We start from the raw sequence: 19,109 nt of genomic DNA, 5'->3' as shown, positions 1-19,109 counted from the left end.
CATGGACTAAATATAGACATTGGATTTATGACACATTATAACCTGCCTGACATCTGACTCCCTAGGTATAAAAGATATCAGATTCACGTAAAGGACCTTGTCTGTCTTAGGCAAAACACTTAATTAAAAATATATATATAACCATTAGTACATAATATATACTATATCATGTATATAAAATAGTATATAATACTATTAATAGTATATATCATACACACATACATAGTATATACTATAACATGTATATTGGTTTTAAATATTGATAATATCTATTCATATCTTTCATTGGCTTGAGGATTTACAATTAGCGTTAATCAAACAATCTTGACAACATTAGGCAGAATCGTGCCTACAGAAAATGTAGCTGAAGCAGCCTTGCTAATGACCTGCAACATCCCTTCCGCTCCAGTAGTACAAAAAGGGGGCCAACTGCATCAGTGAGATCTGTGCATAAAAGGAATGCATAACGTGATTCTGCTGCAGGGAAAAAAGACTTAGTAAACCTCCTATCAACATTTCTTTTCACATTTCCCCAAACTTTTTGTTGGTAGTATCATCACAAGGAGAAGAGGCAGCCTGCAGAGAAACAAACAAGCCATAACTGGAGTGAAGAAAGCCTATTTTGCTTCTTGTCTCCTGTTAAAACTAAGGGGAAACATGTCATCAGCAAAAGGCTGAATTACTTTTCCATGCCTCATCCCTGAGTGATAATTGTCCTTCAGGTGGGCCTGCTAGTACTACACCAGTTGAGGAAACCCAACAACATAATTATGATAAGGCTGTTATAGGGAATAAAGATGGAAATAGGAGATTCAGGAAAATACAAACCAGCATAATAGAACAAGAATTCCAAACACAGCTTTGGCTTTCTATTTATGTCAAAACAAATTCATTTAATAAAGTCATACATAGAGTTGGAAGGCACTGTGAGGGCCACTAGTGTCACACAAGGAAAGAACATAATTCTCTCTTTCACAGCCTCTTCTGAGGCATTTTCCTGTAGAGCAGGTGACCTAGCCCTCTGACTGTTTGAAATGTGGATAAGCATCTGTAGTTAATCATCAGAAAGCAATTATGTTTTACATGGCATGAATATAAGGGTTCCTAAGTAGTAACGGGTTTGTGTGTTAATTAAGGCATTTACCTGAATGCAACTGGTTGAATTTAATACAGAATAATAAACACCAAAGATTGTATTGTATTACTAGTTATGTTATTCTATATATTTACTGGTCATCATCAATATGATCAATGCTGTACAGAAACAGCTGGTCTCTAAGGAGTGGTTTTCAATTGTTCTTAATTCCATCGTAATGATAGGGTCAGATAAAAGAAAAGGAAAACAAGAAAGAAAAAAGAAAAGTACCCAGAATGCCATAAATAACAGGCATTAGTAATAAGCTGTTAAATGTTAGGCTAGGCCACAGTGAATGTAAGTAGCATGAACTTAACACCATGTACTGTGGGCTATGTTGCACATTACACTTAGGACATGTTAACTGCACTTAAAATACTGGCACCCAAGCATTTAAATAGTAAAAAATATGGATTGTATCACAGCAACCTAGAACATTTTGAAGGAGGGATATCTCCAGATCATATTGAGTAACATGTTTTCAGAGAGAACACATGAGCAGCACACCAGTCCTGAACAAGCGCCGGTGAGCTCAAGCTGGCTGTTGGTCCCAACCCCGACATCTCATGGGGTCTTGAGCCAGCTCCAGTGCTGTGCTGTGGCCCAGATCAGGAACCAGCTAATCACAGTAAACATTATTGAATGATTGCTTAGAATATGCCCTAATTTTAATACCACAGAGATTAAACATGTACTAAGTGACCTGGGTGACAAGGCTCTATGAGAAGTCTACTGAATGCTAATAGAAACTACCCAAAAGCTCATGGAGTTAAACATGCGCATGCAAATCTTTGCAGGGACACCCTAATGGATTCACTTTCTACTTGCTTTAATTAATTCTCATTTCTAAGGTTTAGAAATTAAAAGAGAGAAGCCAAAACTTCCAGAGGTCGAGAGAGTAAAATATAAAGGTAGTACTTGAACAGCAACTTTTGGCACAATATAAAGACAGTACATCTTACCATGGATGAGAAAGTAATGTAAAAGTTTTAATATTGGAGTGCTAAATAAATGGCTGAAGATACTAACAACAGTATAACCAGTAATGTTTGTCATTGTAAGTTGTCCAATATGGAGCCATACACAGTTTCAATTAACTGGATTTATTCCAAAGGAAATTATGTTATTCTAACACTTGAAACTTATTACAAAACTAAAGTTCTGCAGGATCTTTGGGTTCCATTATGGAAATTATACCCATTTAGAAGTCTTGCTACTTCTACTTTTTTCCAGGGTTATCGGGGTGAAAACCATCAACCTTAATAGTTTCTAAGAAGCCCAACATGTGAGCTAAAAACTACTCTGGTCTCCATTGTTGTCATAACATATTGAGAAAGTAATATCTTGTATTGAATAGACACTTTTGTACCATGGAAAAAAGAGAGTGAATGAACAGAATAAATGCACTTTATAGTGGCAGGTTGAAAATCAATTGCTCTCTGGGTTGTTACTAAACTACAAAAACGTATTTTTTTAATGGAAAAATAAGTGCACAAGAAATGAATCATTAGTACACAGGAGATGGTATAATACTAAACAGTTGTTCTTACGTGTGTGTATATATACATAATGATGCAATAGGCCAGAAAGATTTTATTGATATAAGGGTAAGATTGCCCTATCACAGCTCATTCTAAACTTTTAATACCACATTACTAACAAATATCTTACCTGTAAAATGCTGCATATGCAGTCTTTCATAAATATATTGATCTAAAATATTTCCAATGTATAGAATAGAAATGGAATATTTCTTGAATCCCTTTGCAACAGATATAGGAGTACTTTTTAATACTTCCAATCAACACATCTAGATTTATCACTAAAAGATATTTCATCCTAGAAATCTTACTGGAGAGCAGAGATTACACAACTATAATGAAAGGGAAGAGGACATGCCTAACAGTTGCTTAACAACTTCCACTTAATGTCTATAATGATATAATGCCAGCAAACTTGCAGACTTAATGTCACTCGCTCAATCACCAGGGCAGACCCTGAACCTATTAGAACAAGAGAGGTCAAAAACTGCATACAAATGAAAAAGAACCATACCAGTTCTGAATTAGAGATACTCAGGCTTACCTTTTAACATTGGAATACTGATCCTTTTAACGTCAGTGACAAAAATGCTAGGGCAAGCAGGATGCATGCTATGGACACAGCCATGTCAGCAGAAGGGGTTTTTTTGCTACTCATGACATCAGCTCCCCTGAACAGCAGAAGCTGCCTTCTGTCACTAAAGATCTAAACTGTGAGCTTGGTAACATGATTGTGTGGACTGAGAGATTGGATCTTGTTCCACCCCAACCAACTCAGTCATGCTATCAGAATTTTTAAAGTAAACAAAGTCTCATACACAAGAAGGTCAAGGTCTAAAAAATCGCAATATAAAGCCACTTTACTCCTTAATAAGAACATCCATTAGCAATTAATTAACTTGACCTTATGTGCACTGACAATGCTCCTTTAGTTGACTCATTTTAACTTTCCTGAGTGTCCCTATATGGACAATCCCTTAGAGTAGCGATTCTCAACCAGTGTAGTATGGTATGTGATCCTTTCAAGGATGAGACAGGGTGCCTTGCAATGTTAGCACTGTTAAGTATGCAAGCATGATTCACAAAATATATCCAGATATTTCAAGTAGGAACCCATATTGTTAAAAACATTTGGACCTGTTCTGGGTCTTGTTACACCTTATGCTGTGAGCTGCACATATGCTAATCAGTATGAATGCTAGCTGAAGTGTGGAGCAGTCACAACTTAAGGCTAACAACCTTCACTGACTGTCTCCTACCAGCACACCTGTGATTTACTACTAGAGGCCTGGCAAGTAGGGAACTAACTAGGAACTACAGCTATATGTTGCCACTGCAGGGCTGGTGAGCCAGGACAGGCTTCTATCCCTGCTCTGAAGATGGGCTGGGGTGGTGTGGGGGGTAATGAAATGGGATGGGTAATGAAATGGGAGATGGAAAGGACATGGAGATGGGGGAAGACTGGTGAAATGAAGGAAGTCAGCAACTGAAGGATAAAACAAAAAGTAGTAAATACATTTAAAAGAAATAAAGAGGAAGTAAACTGAGGTGTGGGTGTGCTGGTCATGCTTCTTGGGGTAACTGGGAAGTGGAAGCAGTAAGGGAAGGGTGCTCTTGGGGGAGCTATTGCCCCTAGCCCTGGGAATGAGTCCCCAAGAGCTGGGGCTTTCATTTGGTCTCCTACCTTGTTCTCTTCCTCACCCTTTCTGGACCCCAACTCCTGGACCCATCATCCATGACCTGTGACCTAGCATTGCTCTGCAGGAGTTATCCCAGTCCAACCTTGATCTGTTCTTTGGAACATGCATGGGGACTCCATGGGTACCACATGTGGGTTGTGACAATATGCTCCAGACTATATGTTCTGAGGAAGCAGGCGTGAGATGTTATAACCATACTTTTAATCTCTATGGCCTCAGATTTCTTTAGCTTTAAGGCTGCAGTAGGGTAGCTATATCCCTTGTATAGCTAAGACCTTATTCTTACTTCCTGCTTTAATTTCCTATTTTTCCTCAGATTTTCAGACTCGTAAGAGAAGACAAGAAAGTACACAATCTCAGAGGAAGAGGAGAATTACTAATAAATGCAGATTGGCTGCAACAAATTGAAATGGGAAGCACTCAGAGAAAGATAAAAAACAAAACAACTCTACATGTGATTTACAACTGCATTTCAGTTCATAATACATCACAACTGAAAAATCTGAGATATTGAGTCATTTCGTGCCCAAAACACGTCTATTTGTATCAGCTGAAGGCGAATATCACTTTCTTTCTCTGCAATAAAAATCCTTAAAACATCTTAAGTTCTTGGATCTTACAGCTTCATAACATCAGGGTAACTACTTCCTCTCCTGGCCCTCAAGCCATGCATGCATCAATGCATGAAATTCCACTTGGGAAAAGAAAACACTTCTTTATGGCAGATTCTTGATGGCGGTGACAGTGGGGACTTTTGTTCTATAAGTGGCACTGTTTCAAACCTTTCTTTGATTTAAAATGTTAGAAGTAATCACAATGATTTGGATCATTGATCAACATGGAAGTTCAGCTGTTAAACTGGACCCTGGACATGAGAAAAGCAGACTTCAACTTGCTCAAGGAAATCTTGGGCAGGATCCCCTGGGAGGCCAGTTTAAGAGGGAGAAAAGTCCAGAAGAATTGGCTGTACTTTAAAGAAACCTTACTAAAGGCACCGAAACAAACCATCCCGATGTACATGGAAGCTGGCAAGTATGGCAGAAGACCAGCTTGTCTTAGCATGGAACTCTTCAGTAAGCTAAAACACAAAAAGGCAGCTTCTAAGAAGTGGAAACTTGGACAAACAGCTAGAGAGGAGTATAACAGTATTGCTCAGGCATGCAGGGATAAAATCAGGAAGGCCAAAGCACAGTTGGATTTACAGCTAGCAAGGGACATGTAGGGTTACAAGAAGGGTTTCTACAAGTACGCCATCAACAAGAGGAAGGTCAGGGAAAGTGTGGATCCCCTACTGAATGGGGAAGGCAACCTAGTGACAGATGGTGCAGAAAAGGCTGAAGTGCTCAATGCCTTTTTTACCTTAGTCTTCAAAGGCAAGTTCAGCTCCCAGACTACTACACCTGGCAGCACAGTTTGGGGAGGAGGTTAGCAGCCAACAGTGGGGGAAAAAAAACATGTTAGGGACTATTTAGAAAAGATGGATGTGTATAAATTCTTGGGGCCAAATGGGATGTACCTGAGGTTATTGAAGGAGTTGACCAATGTGATTACAGAGCTGTTGGCCATCATATTTGAAAACTCATAGTAATCAGGAGAGGCCCCAGATGATTGGAAAAGGGCAAATATAGTGCTCATCTTTAAGAAAGGGAAGACACATAATCCAGAGAACTACAGATCATCATCCTCACCTCAGTCACTGGAAAAAATCATGGAGCAGGTCCTCAAACAACCCATTTGCAAGCACTTGGAGGATAAGAAAGGGGGTTAGGAACAGTCAGTATGGATTCACCGAGGGCAAGTCATGCCTGACTAACCTGATTGCCTTCAGTTAGATGTCTGGCTCGGTGGATGTGGGGAGACCAGTAGATGTGATTTAGCTTGACTTAAGCAAAGCTTTTGATATGCTCTCCCACAGCATTCTTGCAAGCAATATGGGTCAGATAAATGGACTGTAAGGTGGACAGAAAACTGGCTGGATCATCAGGCTCAGAGGCTTGATGTCTAGTTGCCAGCTGGTATCAAGTGGAGTGCCCCAGACATCAGTCCTAAGGCCAGTTTTGTTCAATATTTTCATCAGTGACCTGGAAAATGGGATAAAGGGCATCCTCAGCAAGTTTGCAGATCACACCAAGCTGAGGAGGTTTAGTAGATACCCTGGAGGATGGGGCTAGCATTCAAAGCAGGGGTGGGCAATATGCAGATCGTGGGCTGGATCTGGGCCACCAGACCATTTTCTATTTAGAAAATTAATATTTATCTGCCCCTGGCTGCCTGTCAGGTGGACCTCGATGGCTTGCCAAAACTGAGTAAGTGGCCCTCCACCCAAAATTATTGCCCACCCCGCCCCTAATTCAAAGAGACCTCAAGAAATTGGAGGATTGGATCAAAATAAATCTTATATTCAATAAGGACAAATGCAAAGTCCAGTAATTAGGACAGAACAATCCCTTGCACCACTACAGGCTGGGGACTAATGGGAACTCTGCGGAAAAGGACCTGAGGGTTACAATGGACAATAAGCTGAATATGAGCCAACAGTGTGCCCTTGTTGCCAAGAAGGGTAATGGCGTATTGGGCTGTATTGGTAGGAGTGTTGCCAGCAGGTCAAAGGAAGTAATTATTCACTTCTATTCAGCACTGGTGAGACCACATCTAGAGTACTGTGTCTGGTTTTCGGCCCTCCCACCACAGAAAGGATGTGGACAAACTGGAGAAAGCCCAGCAGAGAGCAACAAAAATAGTTAGGGGGCTAGGGTATGTGACTTCTAAGGAGAGGCTGAGGGAACTGGGATTATTATTCTGGAGAAGAGAAGCCTAAGGACAGATTTAATAGACGTTTTCAACTACCTGAAGGGTTGTTCCAAAGAGGATGGAGCTGGACTGTTCTCAGTGGTGGCAGATGACAGAACAAAGAGAAATGGGCTCAAGTTGCAGCAAGGGAAGTTTAGGTTATTTATTTGGCAGCACTTTCTCACTAGGAGGGTAGAAAAACACTGGAGCAGGCTACTGAGAGAGGTTGTAGAATCTCTGTCCTTTGAGGTTTAAAGAGCTGGCTAGACAAAGCCTTAGCTGGAATGATATATTTGGATGGTTCTGTTTTGAGCAGGGGGTTGGACTAGATGACCTCCTGTGGTCCCTTCCACCCCTCATTTTCTGTGATTCTATGATTGCAAGCAAACATTACAGTTGCATTTTATCACATGACTACAATGCTAATAATATATTTGCTCTAGGTTACATGGAATGCTCTTTGTATGCATCTGTGGGTCCATCAACTCTAAACCATAAAGTAAAGGAATTTTTTTCCCCCAAGCCCTGTATGAATGTCATTTCACAACCCTAAGCCAAAAAACAAAAAAAGTGTGCCTAAATTTTGACTTCTGAATCAATACTTTAGCATCTAAATAAATACTGATACTTCATAACTGCTGTGGCATCTAACAGCCCTGGGTACTTGGCAGATAATGACAGACTCCATATTAGAAGGTATGAAAGAGTAAGTAAAAATGATGGATAGAGATGTAAAGTAAATGGATTGAGAGGATCTCCAGAGGAAAACACTCACACACAGAGACACACACACATTCATGTATACATATATACATATATATATATATGAGGGACCTGGGGGACACATGTGTGCATGTGTATCATGGTAGCAGGAGCAAGCTATACACTATGGGCTTGGGCAAACATCTTGAAGTTAATGCAGTAACATATAGGGGGCCAAAGGAAGGAATCTAGAAGAGGACAATATAGACTAAGTGAGGTGTGGGGGGGAGACTTTGAAAGAGGTATTTTTGGACAGACAGGAGTTGTAAAGAATAAAAAGAATGAGACCATAGAGGAAGAAATTTAAAAGATCAAGATGTATCCATAGCAGAGCTACAGCAGTGGGAACTAGAAGGAAGGGACATGGGCAGAATCCACTGTGCCATTAAATTAACTTGCCATATTTTGATACACATGAAAGTAGTATTCATCCTGTGCAGGTGTTATTTGAAACTTGTAAAATCACAGGATGAACAATTCAAAAGGTATAGTTTCATCATTGGCAAGTATAGATGTGCAGTTAGGATGCCATATGCTACTTCTACTTCTATAAAGAGAAACTCAGGCCAGATACAGACATTTGTTTTTTTTTTTTACCAGTATAAGTGATCGGAAACCAGTCTATACCCATAACAGAACAGAAGTTTGGCACACAAGACTAGTTTAAAACTGGTAGAACCTGGTCTAAGATTGCCCCCCACTCCCAACCAAAGAACAAATCTGCATCCACTATTGATCTAACTACATTGTTTACAAATGACCACGTACCTTAAAAAAGATTTCACCTCGGGCTTTTTAAATGTCTGTACCTAGCCATAGATTTCTTCAATAAAACTGTAACCATGGAATAATTTATGATTCCATTCAAAAGTCAGCAAACAATTTAGCTTATTTTTGTTTTAAAAAATACGCCATATTAAAAAACCAAAAAAGAGAGAGTGAAAGGCAGAGGAGAGAGATGCGTTAAGCAGGAATAAGATGATTCCTTTGCCAAACAGATATCAGGTCAGTAGGTATATGTAGACTTGTCATCTCTATTGAAATATGGTTCAGTTCTTGAAAACCAATGAATGCAAAAGTTTATGTACAAAAAAAGGTTGCTAAATGTCAGGTTTCTAAATGTCAGGATGCCAGGTGTTATGCTGTAAGAAATCTGAAATTACAATACTGTGGTGGTGACTTTAGCTCTTTAGAATCAAATACTGTTGAATTGCTTCTTTAGTGAAGCACTTCTATGTATAGATCGAGGGACAAGGCATTTTGCCTTATAGCACATTTTAAGCAAAAGATAGTATTCTTGTTATGGTACTATTGTAGTTAGTTCTCTAGCCCAAGAGTCTGAGAAATATGCCATGGTAACCTTCCAACATTTCATCAATAGGAGCCAATAAGTAATGAATATTTGCAGAAGTATGCTTAATTTTAGGACGCCTTAATTTATTGCCTGTTTCAGTTCAGAAGACAGCAGCCAACTGCAGAGAAATAATGGAAAACAAATATCAGGCAATATACTTATATACTAATGGTATATCTTCACTGCAGACTGAAGATAGAGATGATTTACTTCCTGGTTTGGGAGCCCAAATTAGTGTGGTCTGCATGTGAACAAATGCAAGTTGCAAAGCCATACTTAACTTACTTTTAGCATCATTGGGAATTACTATTACCTTCACTGGGGCTGCTTTCACTTGTGCATGTTATTAAGCTTCTTGGACACATTTCAGGGATCTGTGTGTTTTCATAAGATGGGCTGTTCTACAGAAATGCTTATACTGTAGATTTACAAACAGCAATACATTCAAATACCAGGATCTTTATGTTTTACCTCTTCAACTGGAGCATTATAGCTATATTCTCCCAATACTCCAAATGGGTTAGAGCTGCTCAGAAGCAGTCAATTAGGTCATGTGCAGTATTATATGAATATAGCTATACTAAATTATTTGGGAGGTGCCTGAATGAAGCAGTATAGGGAATTTGATTGTGCTGCTGCCTGGCATGGTAAGTTTAATTAAGTAAATGCATCTTATGATTCTTTGCCAGTGAACTGGGATGCAACTTGCCTTTCCACATGGGATGGCACTGAAGGACTGAGACACTTGAGTGGTTTAGCCTGCAATCTCAGGGCAAAGTAAGAAATGCAAATGAAAGTTGCAGCTAGGTTTTAATCTTATCCCAGAATGGGACAACTAGCTTGGGGGATAAGCACCAGTATATTAAGAATAACTCATTTTGGCTAACAAAATAAGTACATAAGTTATCTCTGCAGTTAAGACAAATCCTAAGGCAAGAATATTTTTAAAAAATCACAGAATTCAATTTAAAATCTTTCCCAATACCTTGTAGGTCTGTGAAGTTATGTGAAATGTTGCCTTCATAGCTAATGGTCATTATGCCCCACATGACAGCAGGTAACTGTTATTCTTAAAGAATTTTGGTAGAAATATAGCACAATAACTCAGGGGTTTCACAAGAATAAACTTAAAAAATGCAGCATATTTCTAACAATATGCTATTACCATCTCATTTTATAAATATCATATTACATCACATAATTTGCATAGTTTAGCCTTTCAAATGTAAATAATTAATAACAGAGAAGTGAAATCTTATGGGGTGGTATGGGAAGTCGAACATTTATGTCTAAACTGAAGAAAACTTTGGACAATGAAAACCAGGTGAGAGCTAGGACCAATAGATAGCATATATTAATTCCATAGCTAAAATACTGTTGGGAAGACAGCATATCACCTTCATCCTTACACATCTTACTAATTCCCTGAAAAATTACTTTCCATTGTTTTCCAAATGAAGGCCCTCCAATGGTCACTTAATACTAGGGCTGTGTGAAACAGGCCCCATTAGATTCAGGTTCAGCCCAAATCAGGGACAGCTGATTAGGATCACTGCCCCAATTCAATTCAGCAAAATCCAAATCTGAAGATTCGATGCTGATTTGGAGAATCAGTGATTCGGACACAAGCACAGCTTTAAAAGTTTTTTTCTACATACCTTGAGGTAGCAGCGCAGCTAGTGATCGCTGTAGTGCTGGGGTGGATGGAGCATCCCACAAGAACACAGTGGGCTGTCCAGCATGCTCAACAATGAATTCGGAAGTGGACCAGAAATACATCAGGTCCATGTTGGGTCTGCCAGGGAGCATGCTGAGGGGCCCTCCCTTGCCCGCCGGCTCGGTAATCAGCTGCAGGGAGACCCTGTGTGACCCCCAAGACCCAGGAGGCAACAATCACTGGGCTGGGGGAAGGTATGAGTGCCCCCCCCCGCATGGTCCCCGGTGGAACAGGAAGTGGACCAGAAGTGCTTCTAGTCCACTTCTGGGTCTGCTGCCAACCATGTTGGGGACCCCCCCATGCTTCTGGCAGAAGCTGCATCTGCCCAAGCATCATTCAGAGCCTTTGCTACCTAGCAGTATGTAGAAAAATGATTTAAAGCTGTACCTACCCCCGAATCACCGAATCTCTCCGAATCAATTTGGAGAGTTCCAAATCAATTCAGAGAAATTAAAGGGTCCTTGGATTCAATTCAGATTCAGAGATTTGACCACCAAATTGGGACATATTTCTGCTAAATTGAATCAGGGACCAACGCTTTGCATAGCCCTAGTTAATACTAAGTGCCAGCATATGCCACTAGGTACACTGTGAAATTATTTAAAATACCCAGTTGCAGAGTTTGCAAGCTAATATGCATACTCCCAAAAAGGAAGGCATAGTTAAGATTTAGAAAGGGTTGGGTTTTTTTGCTTGTTTGTTTGTTTACTTCCAAGACAATAGCAAAAATAAGGAGTGTTTTACTGCACAAGACAAAGAAACATGTCATTAGTGTTTTCTTATTGTATCGATACAAAATAAATACTGTTTGATTATTTCTGCCAACTCAAAAATAAATATTAGAAGTAACTAAAGTTAATGATATTACAGGTGACGCTTGCCATTCACGGGGATATTTTCTTGTATCCCCTGCGAATGACGAAATCAGCAAATAAGGCAGTTTGCATTCATGAATTTAGTGCCCCCAGCAGTTGGGGGGGAGGGACACAGCTGCTCTGAGGATGGTGGGAGCATGGTGGCAGCAGCAGCAGCCCAGCAGCAGCAAGTGCAGAGCTCCCAAGGAACTCCTTTAAGTGCATTTAAGAAGCAGGTTTGGCATTCATGAATATTTGAAACTGTGAATGCCAAACCTGTGAATAGTGAGGGTTTCCTGTATACAATTTTCAATGAATTTAAGTCTTAACAAACATTAAAAGTTTATAAGTTTCTATGCTCCTTGTCTCTCTTTATATGTGTCACACAGGTAGATTTCATATTTCATTAGTCTAAAGCACAGGAAAAACAGTACAGGAAACCCTCACTATTTGCAGGTTTGGCATTAGCAATTTCAAATATTCACAAATGCTAAGCCTGCATTGTAATACACTTAAAGGAGCTTCTTGGGAGCTCTGTGCTTGCTGCCACTGCCACACTCCCACCACCACCAGCGCAGTCGTGCCCCACCCCAGCTGGTGGGGGCACTGCATTCATGAATGCAGTGCCTTATTTGCAGATTTTGCCATTCATGGGGGATATGAAAACATATCCCCCATGAATGCCAAGGTTCTCCTGTATGCTTTATCTGAGTTTCCAGTATTTATCATTCTGAAAAAAACCTAACAGCATTCATATAAACAAACCAAATTTTTTTTTTAAGCAAAAAGTTATGCTCAGGGTTAGTCACTGAAAACCACTGACATTATAACTAAAACAGGTGCAATCAACACTATACTTAGTTTCCAACAAAAAAGTTTCACTAGAAATTGCTTTGTGGAAACATCTTGGATTTAACAAACTTTAATCAAAACATGGGGAAAGTTTTGATGAAACTCAGTGTGCAAGGTGTATTTCCAACAAAACCTGCCACTTTTCCTGTGGGGACCTGGGATTTCAAAAGCAGCTCTACAGTAGCTCTGTCACTACACACTTTCTAGGCTCTGACACAGGTCTAGGAGCCTGGTAGTTCTGGAAGACTATGATGTAACAACAGCTCTAAAGGTTTGGGCATTAGGCCTGTGTGAATAGGCAGCTATTTGATTCGGCTTCAGATCCAGCTGCTTCAGACACCAGCGATCTGATCCGGAGCTCTGTATCGGTTTCCCGCTTTGACTCAACCGATTATTATATCAATAAAATATTTATAACATTGTTGGTTTTTGTCTGATTTGGATAAAACTCACAGGGGTGGTACCCTATGCTGATTCCACAAATCCTCCCAAGTTTCAAGAATATATATGCAGTGGTTTGGGAGGAATTGTACCCCAAATTCTTGAAAGCAAAACTCATGTCACATGTACGTGTTACACCACAGGGGGGTGAAAACTGCAGGGGTGGTGACTCCTATCTAGGACATGAAGCCTGCCAAGTTTCAAGGAGATAGGTAGAGGGGTTTAGGGGAAACTGCACCTCAAGATGAAGACAAGCAAACCTCATGTCATGTGTGATACTGTGTGTGTTAAGGCGCACCAGGGTGAAAGCTGCAGGTCTGCTAGCTCCTGCTGTGGCCATGAAGCCTGCCAGCTGTCAAGGAGACAGCTTCTGGGTTCTAGGGCCTCTAGCTGCTGACAGGCAAAACTTGTGATGTGGGTGCTTGTGCAACTGTCTGTTGGGGGGGGAGGGGGGACTACTGCAGGCCTGGCCACTAAGCTACTGTGTTACCAGTTACCAATCAATCATGATTCAACCAGGGACCAGCTCAATACACAGTAGCTAGCTAATGTAACCAGTTAATGAGCAAGGATTAACACCTACAAAACCACAGACTAAGCAGAGGAAATAATCAATACAGACAATCAACTGCCCCAAGACAGAGACAGTCAGTTGCACAAGCACCCATGTCACAAGTTTTGGCTGTCAGCAGCTAGGGGTGCAGGGCCCCAGAACTCCCCTGAACTTATCTTCTTGACAGCTGGCAGACTTTGTGGCTACAGCAGGAGCTAGAAGCCCTGCAGTTTTCACCCCACTGTGCCTTAACACACACAGGGTTATCTATGTCCTGAGTTTTGCCTGTTAGCAGCCAAAGGTGAAGGGCCCCAGAAGCCAGACTCCCCCTGCAATGATCACCTTGAAACTTGGCAGACTTCATGGCCTCAGCAGGGGTGACTACCCCTGCACGTTTCACCCCACAGTGGCTTAACACACACACGACATGAGCTTTGCTTTCAAGACTTTGGGGTACATTTTCCCACAAACCCTTATATCTATCTCCTTGGCACTTGAAAGGCATTGTGGCCTTCGCAGGGGCCTCCTACCACCCCTGCAGTTTTTACTACCCCGTGGTGTAACACATACAAGTGACATGAGTTTTGCTTTCAAGAATTTGGGGTGCAGTTTCCCCCTAACCTCTGCATCTATCTTTTTGAAGCTTGGCAGGATTCATGCTCTCAGCAGAGGCTACCTCTTCTGCAAGTTTCATCCAAATCAGAGAAAACCCAACAAAGTTATAGATGTTTCATTGATTCCCCATTATGGCCTATGAGCAGATCTTCGAAGCAGCTCCGAAGATTTTCCAAAGTGGTTTGGAAGCTCCAAACCACTTCTGAAAGCCTAAAGAAGCCAGTGCTTCAAACTGGACATGCTGCTTTGGCATCCAAAGTGTCCGAATCTTCTTTGGATCTGAAGGGCAGTCCGAAGCCTTGCACAGCTCCACTGGGCATCTGAATTCACGCAGGGCTTTTGTCTATGGTGCTACCTAAAGTCAGTCCCAAACCCACACTTAAGTCCAAAACTCATCAAACATCCACGTTAAGCTTCCCCCCGACCCCTTTCTGTCTGGCCACAGTCTGGTCTGCTTCTGAAAATTTGAATTCTGATTTTGAAGCTTAGCTCCTTCCTTATTCTGCCTTTCTGTAAAGCATTCACAACTCACTTGGGCTAACACTCATTGTCACAGGAAACCTGCTGTCATGGGATTTTCACCTATGCTGTATTCTATTTCTTGGGTCTGCATCCCAGAATCAGGGCTTGACTGGAATTCTTCTAGGATTCAGCCTCCCTGCTTCTTGTCTGTCCTTCTCTGTCTGATACACAACTGCTGATGTATCAGATCTAAATGGGGAAAAGCTTATACTGGGGTTTCCCAGAGCTTTCAGGTTCTTTTATGTAGACAGGGCTATCCCTGCAGGGGGGGAACATAAATTGGGGCAACCACCCTGGGTCCTGCATTTTGGGGGGTCCCCGTGAAGCCAGGTGGAACAGCCACTGTGACTCCATGCTGCTACCCGATTCATGGCCAGCTGGCTGCTGAGCATCTCTCTCTCCCCCGCTGCTGCTGAATCCACCACCAGCTCTCTCATGTCTGTGGGCAAGGCCCTGCACAGGCTGATTTGCCCCAGGCCTATGCTCGGGTCATCTCTGCATGCAGACATGGGAGTCTGGATGTGCTTATGTCCATCCAACAACAGTGGTGGCTTTCAGAGCCTTCTGATTTGATACACAGAACCAGGAAGTCTTGGAATAACCTTAGAAGTTGGGCAGCCCTGCGAGTCAACTGGTCTTGAATCCATGGACTTCCCCATTTTAAGACAGTGCATATAGCAGTCTATATGGCTTCAGACCTCAGATCCTGGTTGCCTGGCAGCTGCTGATAGACATTTGTAATTGTAACAGTAGTGGTGAAACTGATAATAAGGTAATATTCCAGTTTGAAACAACCTGGATCCAGGGAAATATATTTCTATCATAAAAAAGCATGTGTCCATGTTTCCAAAATGGGTATATATTTTTAAAACTGTCAGGAAGAACTACATATATATAAGGGTCTCCTTTGAATGGCAGCCAATCATCCGCAATTTCCTAAGGCGGCTCTCAAATGTACAGCCTGGTGTAAATTGTGGGCCCAGTTCATGGTGTGGTGACTCCTTTCACCTCAAAGTTCCTCCCGCCCCCTCACCCCAGTGCTGAATGGTAGAAAGGCCCCATTGGCTCCACAGCTCGCTACTTGCTCCTGATGGCTGGGAGGTAAAAAATACAGTTTTAAATATGCCATGGTTTTTACCTCCCACCCAGTCAGCAGCAAGCAACAGGAGGCAGATATTTTGTCTGATACTATTAGGTAGTAAGGAGCTAAGTGACAGAATGAAAAGTCTTCCAAAAAAAGAGCAGGCAGGGATCTCTAAAAACCACTTACAGAATTTCATTCATCCTTGGCCAGGACGAGACCTGGAAAAACTAAAGAGGGTCTCATGCAAGGGAGGAGGAATGCAAGCTTCCTCATAACTAGCTAAGGGGTGAATGCAATAATGACAGCACTTTTCAGAAAAGCTTAAATTGGGCTTTTAGGAAGAAATTCACCTCAGTTACCATTCCATGCCTTTGTTCCTGCTACCTATATATAAGAACTAAGTATTATTATGATTATCCTCTTTCCGGGCTGTCTCTTAGCAGCATGAGAGCACAACTGATCTATGAAGAATGGATAAGCACCTCTTAATTGTTTCACTGGCCAAAACAAAGAGCCAGTGAATCTAATATAAATATATGGCAATATTTAATAATCTAATTTGGAACAAACCACTGAAACTGAAATATATATATTTGCACAGAAGAATATCAAATATTTTACTAAACACAACACAATTCTGCTAGGTTTCTGCTTTCCAAGATGAACTTTCTGTCCCTGATTCTAAGAGTGACTGATTATGACTGATAACAAGATCAGCAGATACCAACCAACTAAGATGGAATAGAGGATGCCTGGTCGATCAGAAGGAGGTTGGATGTTGCGATCCTGATCTATGGCTTGTATTGGTGGAGTGACATCAATGGGATTCACTTGTGCCTGAAATAAATGAAAAAATAACACATTTGACTAGATACACTACAAAGTTAATATGCAGTTCTTCAGATGCAGTACTATCTTTTTCTTCATTTTATTTGAATGTCAGTGAGAATAAATGCATACATGCACGCACAGAGTCAGATCTACAATTATGAAAAGAGGGGTACATTGTTACATATAATACATCACAATTTTCTCCAGTTAAAAAAACCCAACTAGATGTTTTACTAATATGCTGGAGGTCTAGGACTATGTTATTTAGTTTATGAGCAAAGCAAAACAAAAACAAGAATACTACTATTGGAATGTGCATTAACTTGCTAGATTATATATCAAATTTAAGAAACATGACAAACTAAGAAAAATATTACAAATAGCCAAAAGCTCTTGTGTTATTAGCCCTGTAACCATTATAGGTAAATGAATATATCTTATTTAGCCTCATAAAACAAAATCTGGTCTTCTTGAGTGCCTTGACAATACCTCCAATACTTCACTGTCAGTCATTACTATTCCTGAGTTACTATTGCCATACTTGAGTTAAGAGCTAAAAAAAAGTCCGTATGGCTATGAAATAGAAAAGAGACATTACCAGGAATGGCCAACAGACTGCAAAATTTCAGAAAAAAAGGATAGTTTAAATAGTGGAATACCAAGACTACTAGAAAAAAGACAGGGTCATTATCAACCAACCATGGAGTGGGGAGAAATGATCAGGAGATAATAATGAGACATGAAGTCAACTAACTCTCTCTCAAAACAAAGGGCACCTATACATGCATAGTGAGGCTGCTCCAACATGCTACAATCAAGTCTGCTGGAGTGTGCTAATTACCACAGTCCAACAGACACCGGCATACATGCATCAGCATCCCCAGGCTGAAAAATGGTGGTGGGGCTACTTTAACTAAAGTTTGTTGAACAATCTTTAGTTAAAGTGCCCCCACCATTTTTCAGTGCATGAACGTGAAGCTCCAGGAATTGTAATTAAAGCCCTTCCCCCACCCCCCAACCCAATACTCCTGGAGCACGTGTATAAATGGCCTAAGTGAATAGAAGTGCTACTGACCCTTCCAGGCAGTTAGTTTTAATGTTTGGGTAGAGTAGGAATGAAAAAAAGGTTAACTGTACCCCCTGGATATGCCTTTGCACATGCATGCACACACACATGTGCATACATACACACACAAGGAATCAGACACATTCCTTTGCAATATAATATTAAAGTAAAGCCATTGAATAAGTCAGAAAATGTATTCCTTATGTTGTATTTTTTCTTTAAAAAATAAAAATTCTTTAAAACACTCTCTCCAGAGAAAGGCCCTAATTTTGTAAATTCTTATAAGCATGCTACCTTTACTAACATAAATCAACCCACTGATCTGGGATTATACACATTGGTGCTGACTGGAATTCACTCATTGAGGTGCTTGTGGAAAAGGTTTGGTTTGATTGGGTCCTTGAGTCCTTTGACGTTAGTCTTCTGTTAGCATTGTTTCTGCTACAGCTGTCATTTCAGAGCCAGTCTGAGTGACATAACTGAGCAGATGAGTCAGTGATCCATCCAGCAAGCATCAGTTCCTAGCGTATCTTGGGTGATGAAGACATCTTTGCAAGCCCAGGAATGAACACTGCCTGGATTACAGGTTTTGCCGTTATGTCTTGTGCCCATTTTTCTGATAGAACAGCTTGTTGGTGATGGTGAGTCCATGTTCTGTGTTTTTGGTCAAGAGGAAGAGGCCATTGGAGTTGGTTCCCTTCTAGAGGCTCAAATCCCTTTTGACTCTGGCATTAAAATTTCCAAGCAGAATAAGCCTGTCTCCCTCTGGAACATCAGGAAGGATGTGGTCAATTTGACAAAGAATTCCTCCTTGGTTTCATTGGTAACATTAAGAGTTAGAGCACACATGCTGATGACAGTGACATATTGGCTGCCTGCCAGTTTAAAATTGAGACACACAAGATGCCCATTAATCCCAGTAGGGAACTCATTGAGTTGGTTTATAAATTCATTTCTGAGGGAACAACCAACTCTGTGAAGCCAGCATTCACCTTCCTCCTCCCCCTCCAAGAAGGAGATATAGTCACCTCCATGTTCTTTGAGCTTCCCATCTTCCACTTGCCAGGTCTTGATCATTGCAGTGATGCCAAGGTTGTGTCACCTGAGTTCTCAAGCCATGATTGTCATGCAGCACTCTGGACATTCACTATTATGATTGTCCCTGAGGGTCCTGATGTTCCAGGTTCCAAAAAGTAATTGTGCATCTTCACTAATTTCAACTTCAGTAAAGATCTTTACTGAAGATGATCCAGTCGGGCCTGCACTGTTCAACATCTTCATCAGTGACTTGG

At 40.9% G+C, this 19,109-nt stretch overlaps 1 protein-coding gene across 3 annotated transcripts in view; it reads right to left on the bottom strand.

Moving 5' to 3' along the window:
* The window catches only part of PCDH15 (protocadherin related 15), a 904,082-nt gene that overhangs the window by 467,038 nt on the left and 417,935 nt on the right, over window positions 1–19,109 (bottom strand). For all 3 annotated transcript variants that reach the window (XM_019538590.1, XM_019538589.1, XM_019538591.1), the window contains one exon: window positions 16,649–16,757. In XM_019538590.1, the coding sequence (XP_019394135.1) occupies window positions 16,649–16,757 (109 nt within the window). The remainder of the gene's footprint in view (window positions 1–16,648; window positions 16,758–19,109) is intronic.

The sequence above is a fragment of the Crocodylus porosus genome, unplaced genomic scaffold, assembly GCF_001723895.1.
Source record: "Crocodylus porosus isolate Cpor-Errol unplaced genomic scaffold, CroPor_comp1, whole genome shotgun sequence".
NCBI lineage: Eukaryota > Metazoa > Chordata > Crocodylia > Crocodylidae > Crocodylus > Crocodylus porosus.
This window is presented reverse-complemented; position numbering and strand designations above follow the sequence as displayed.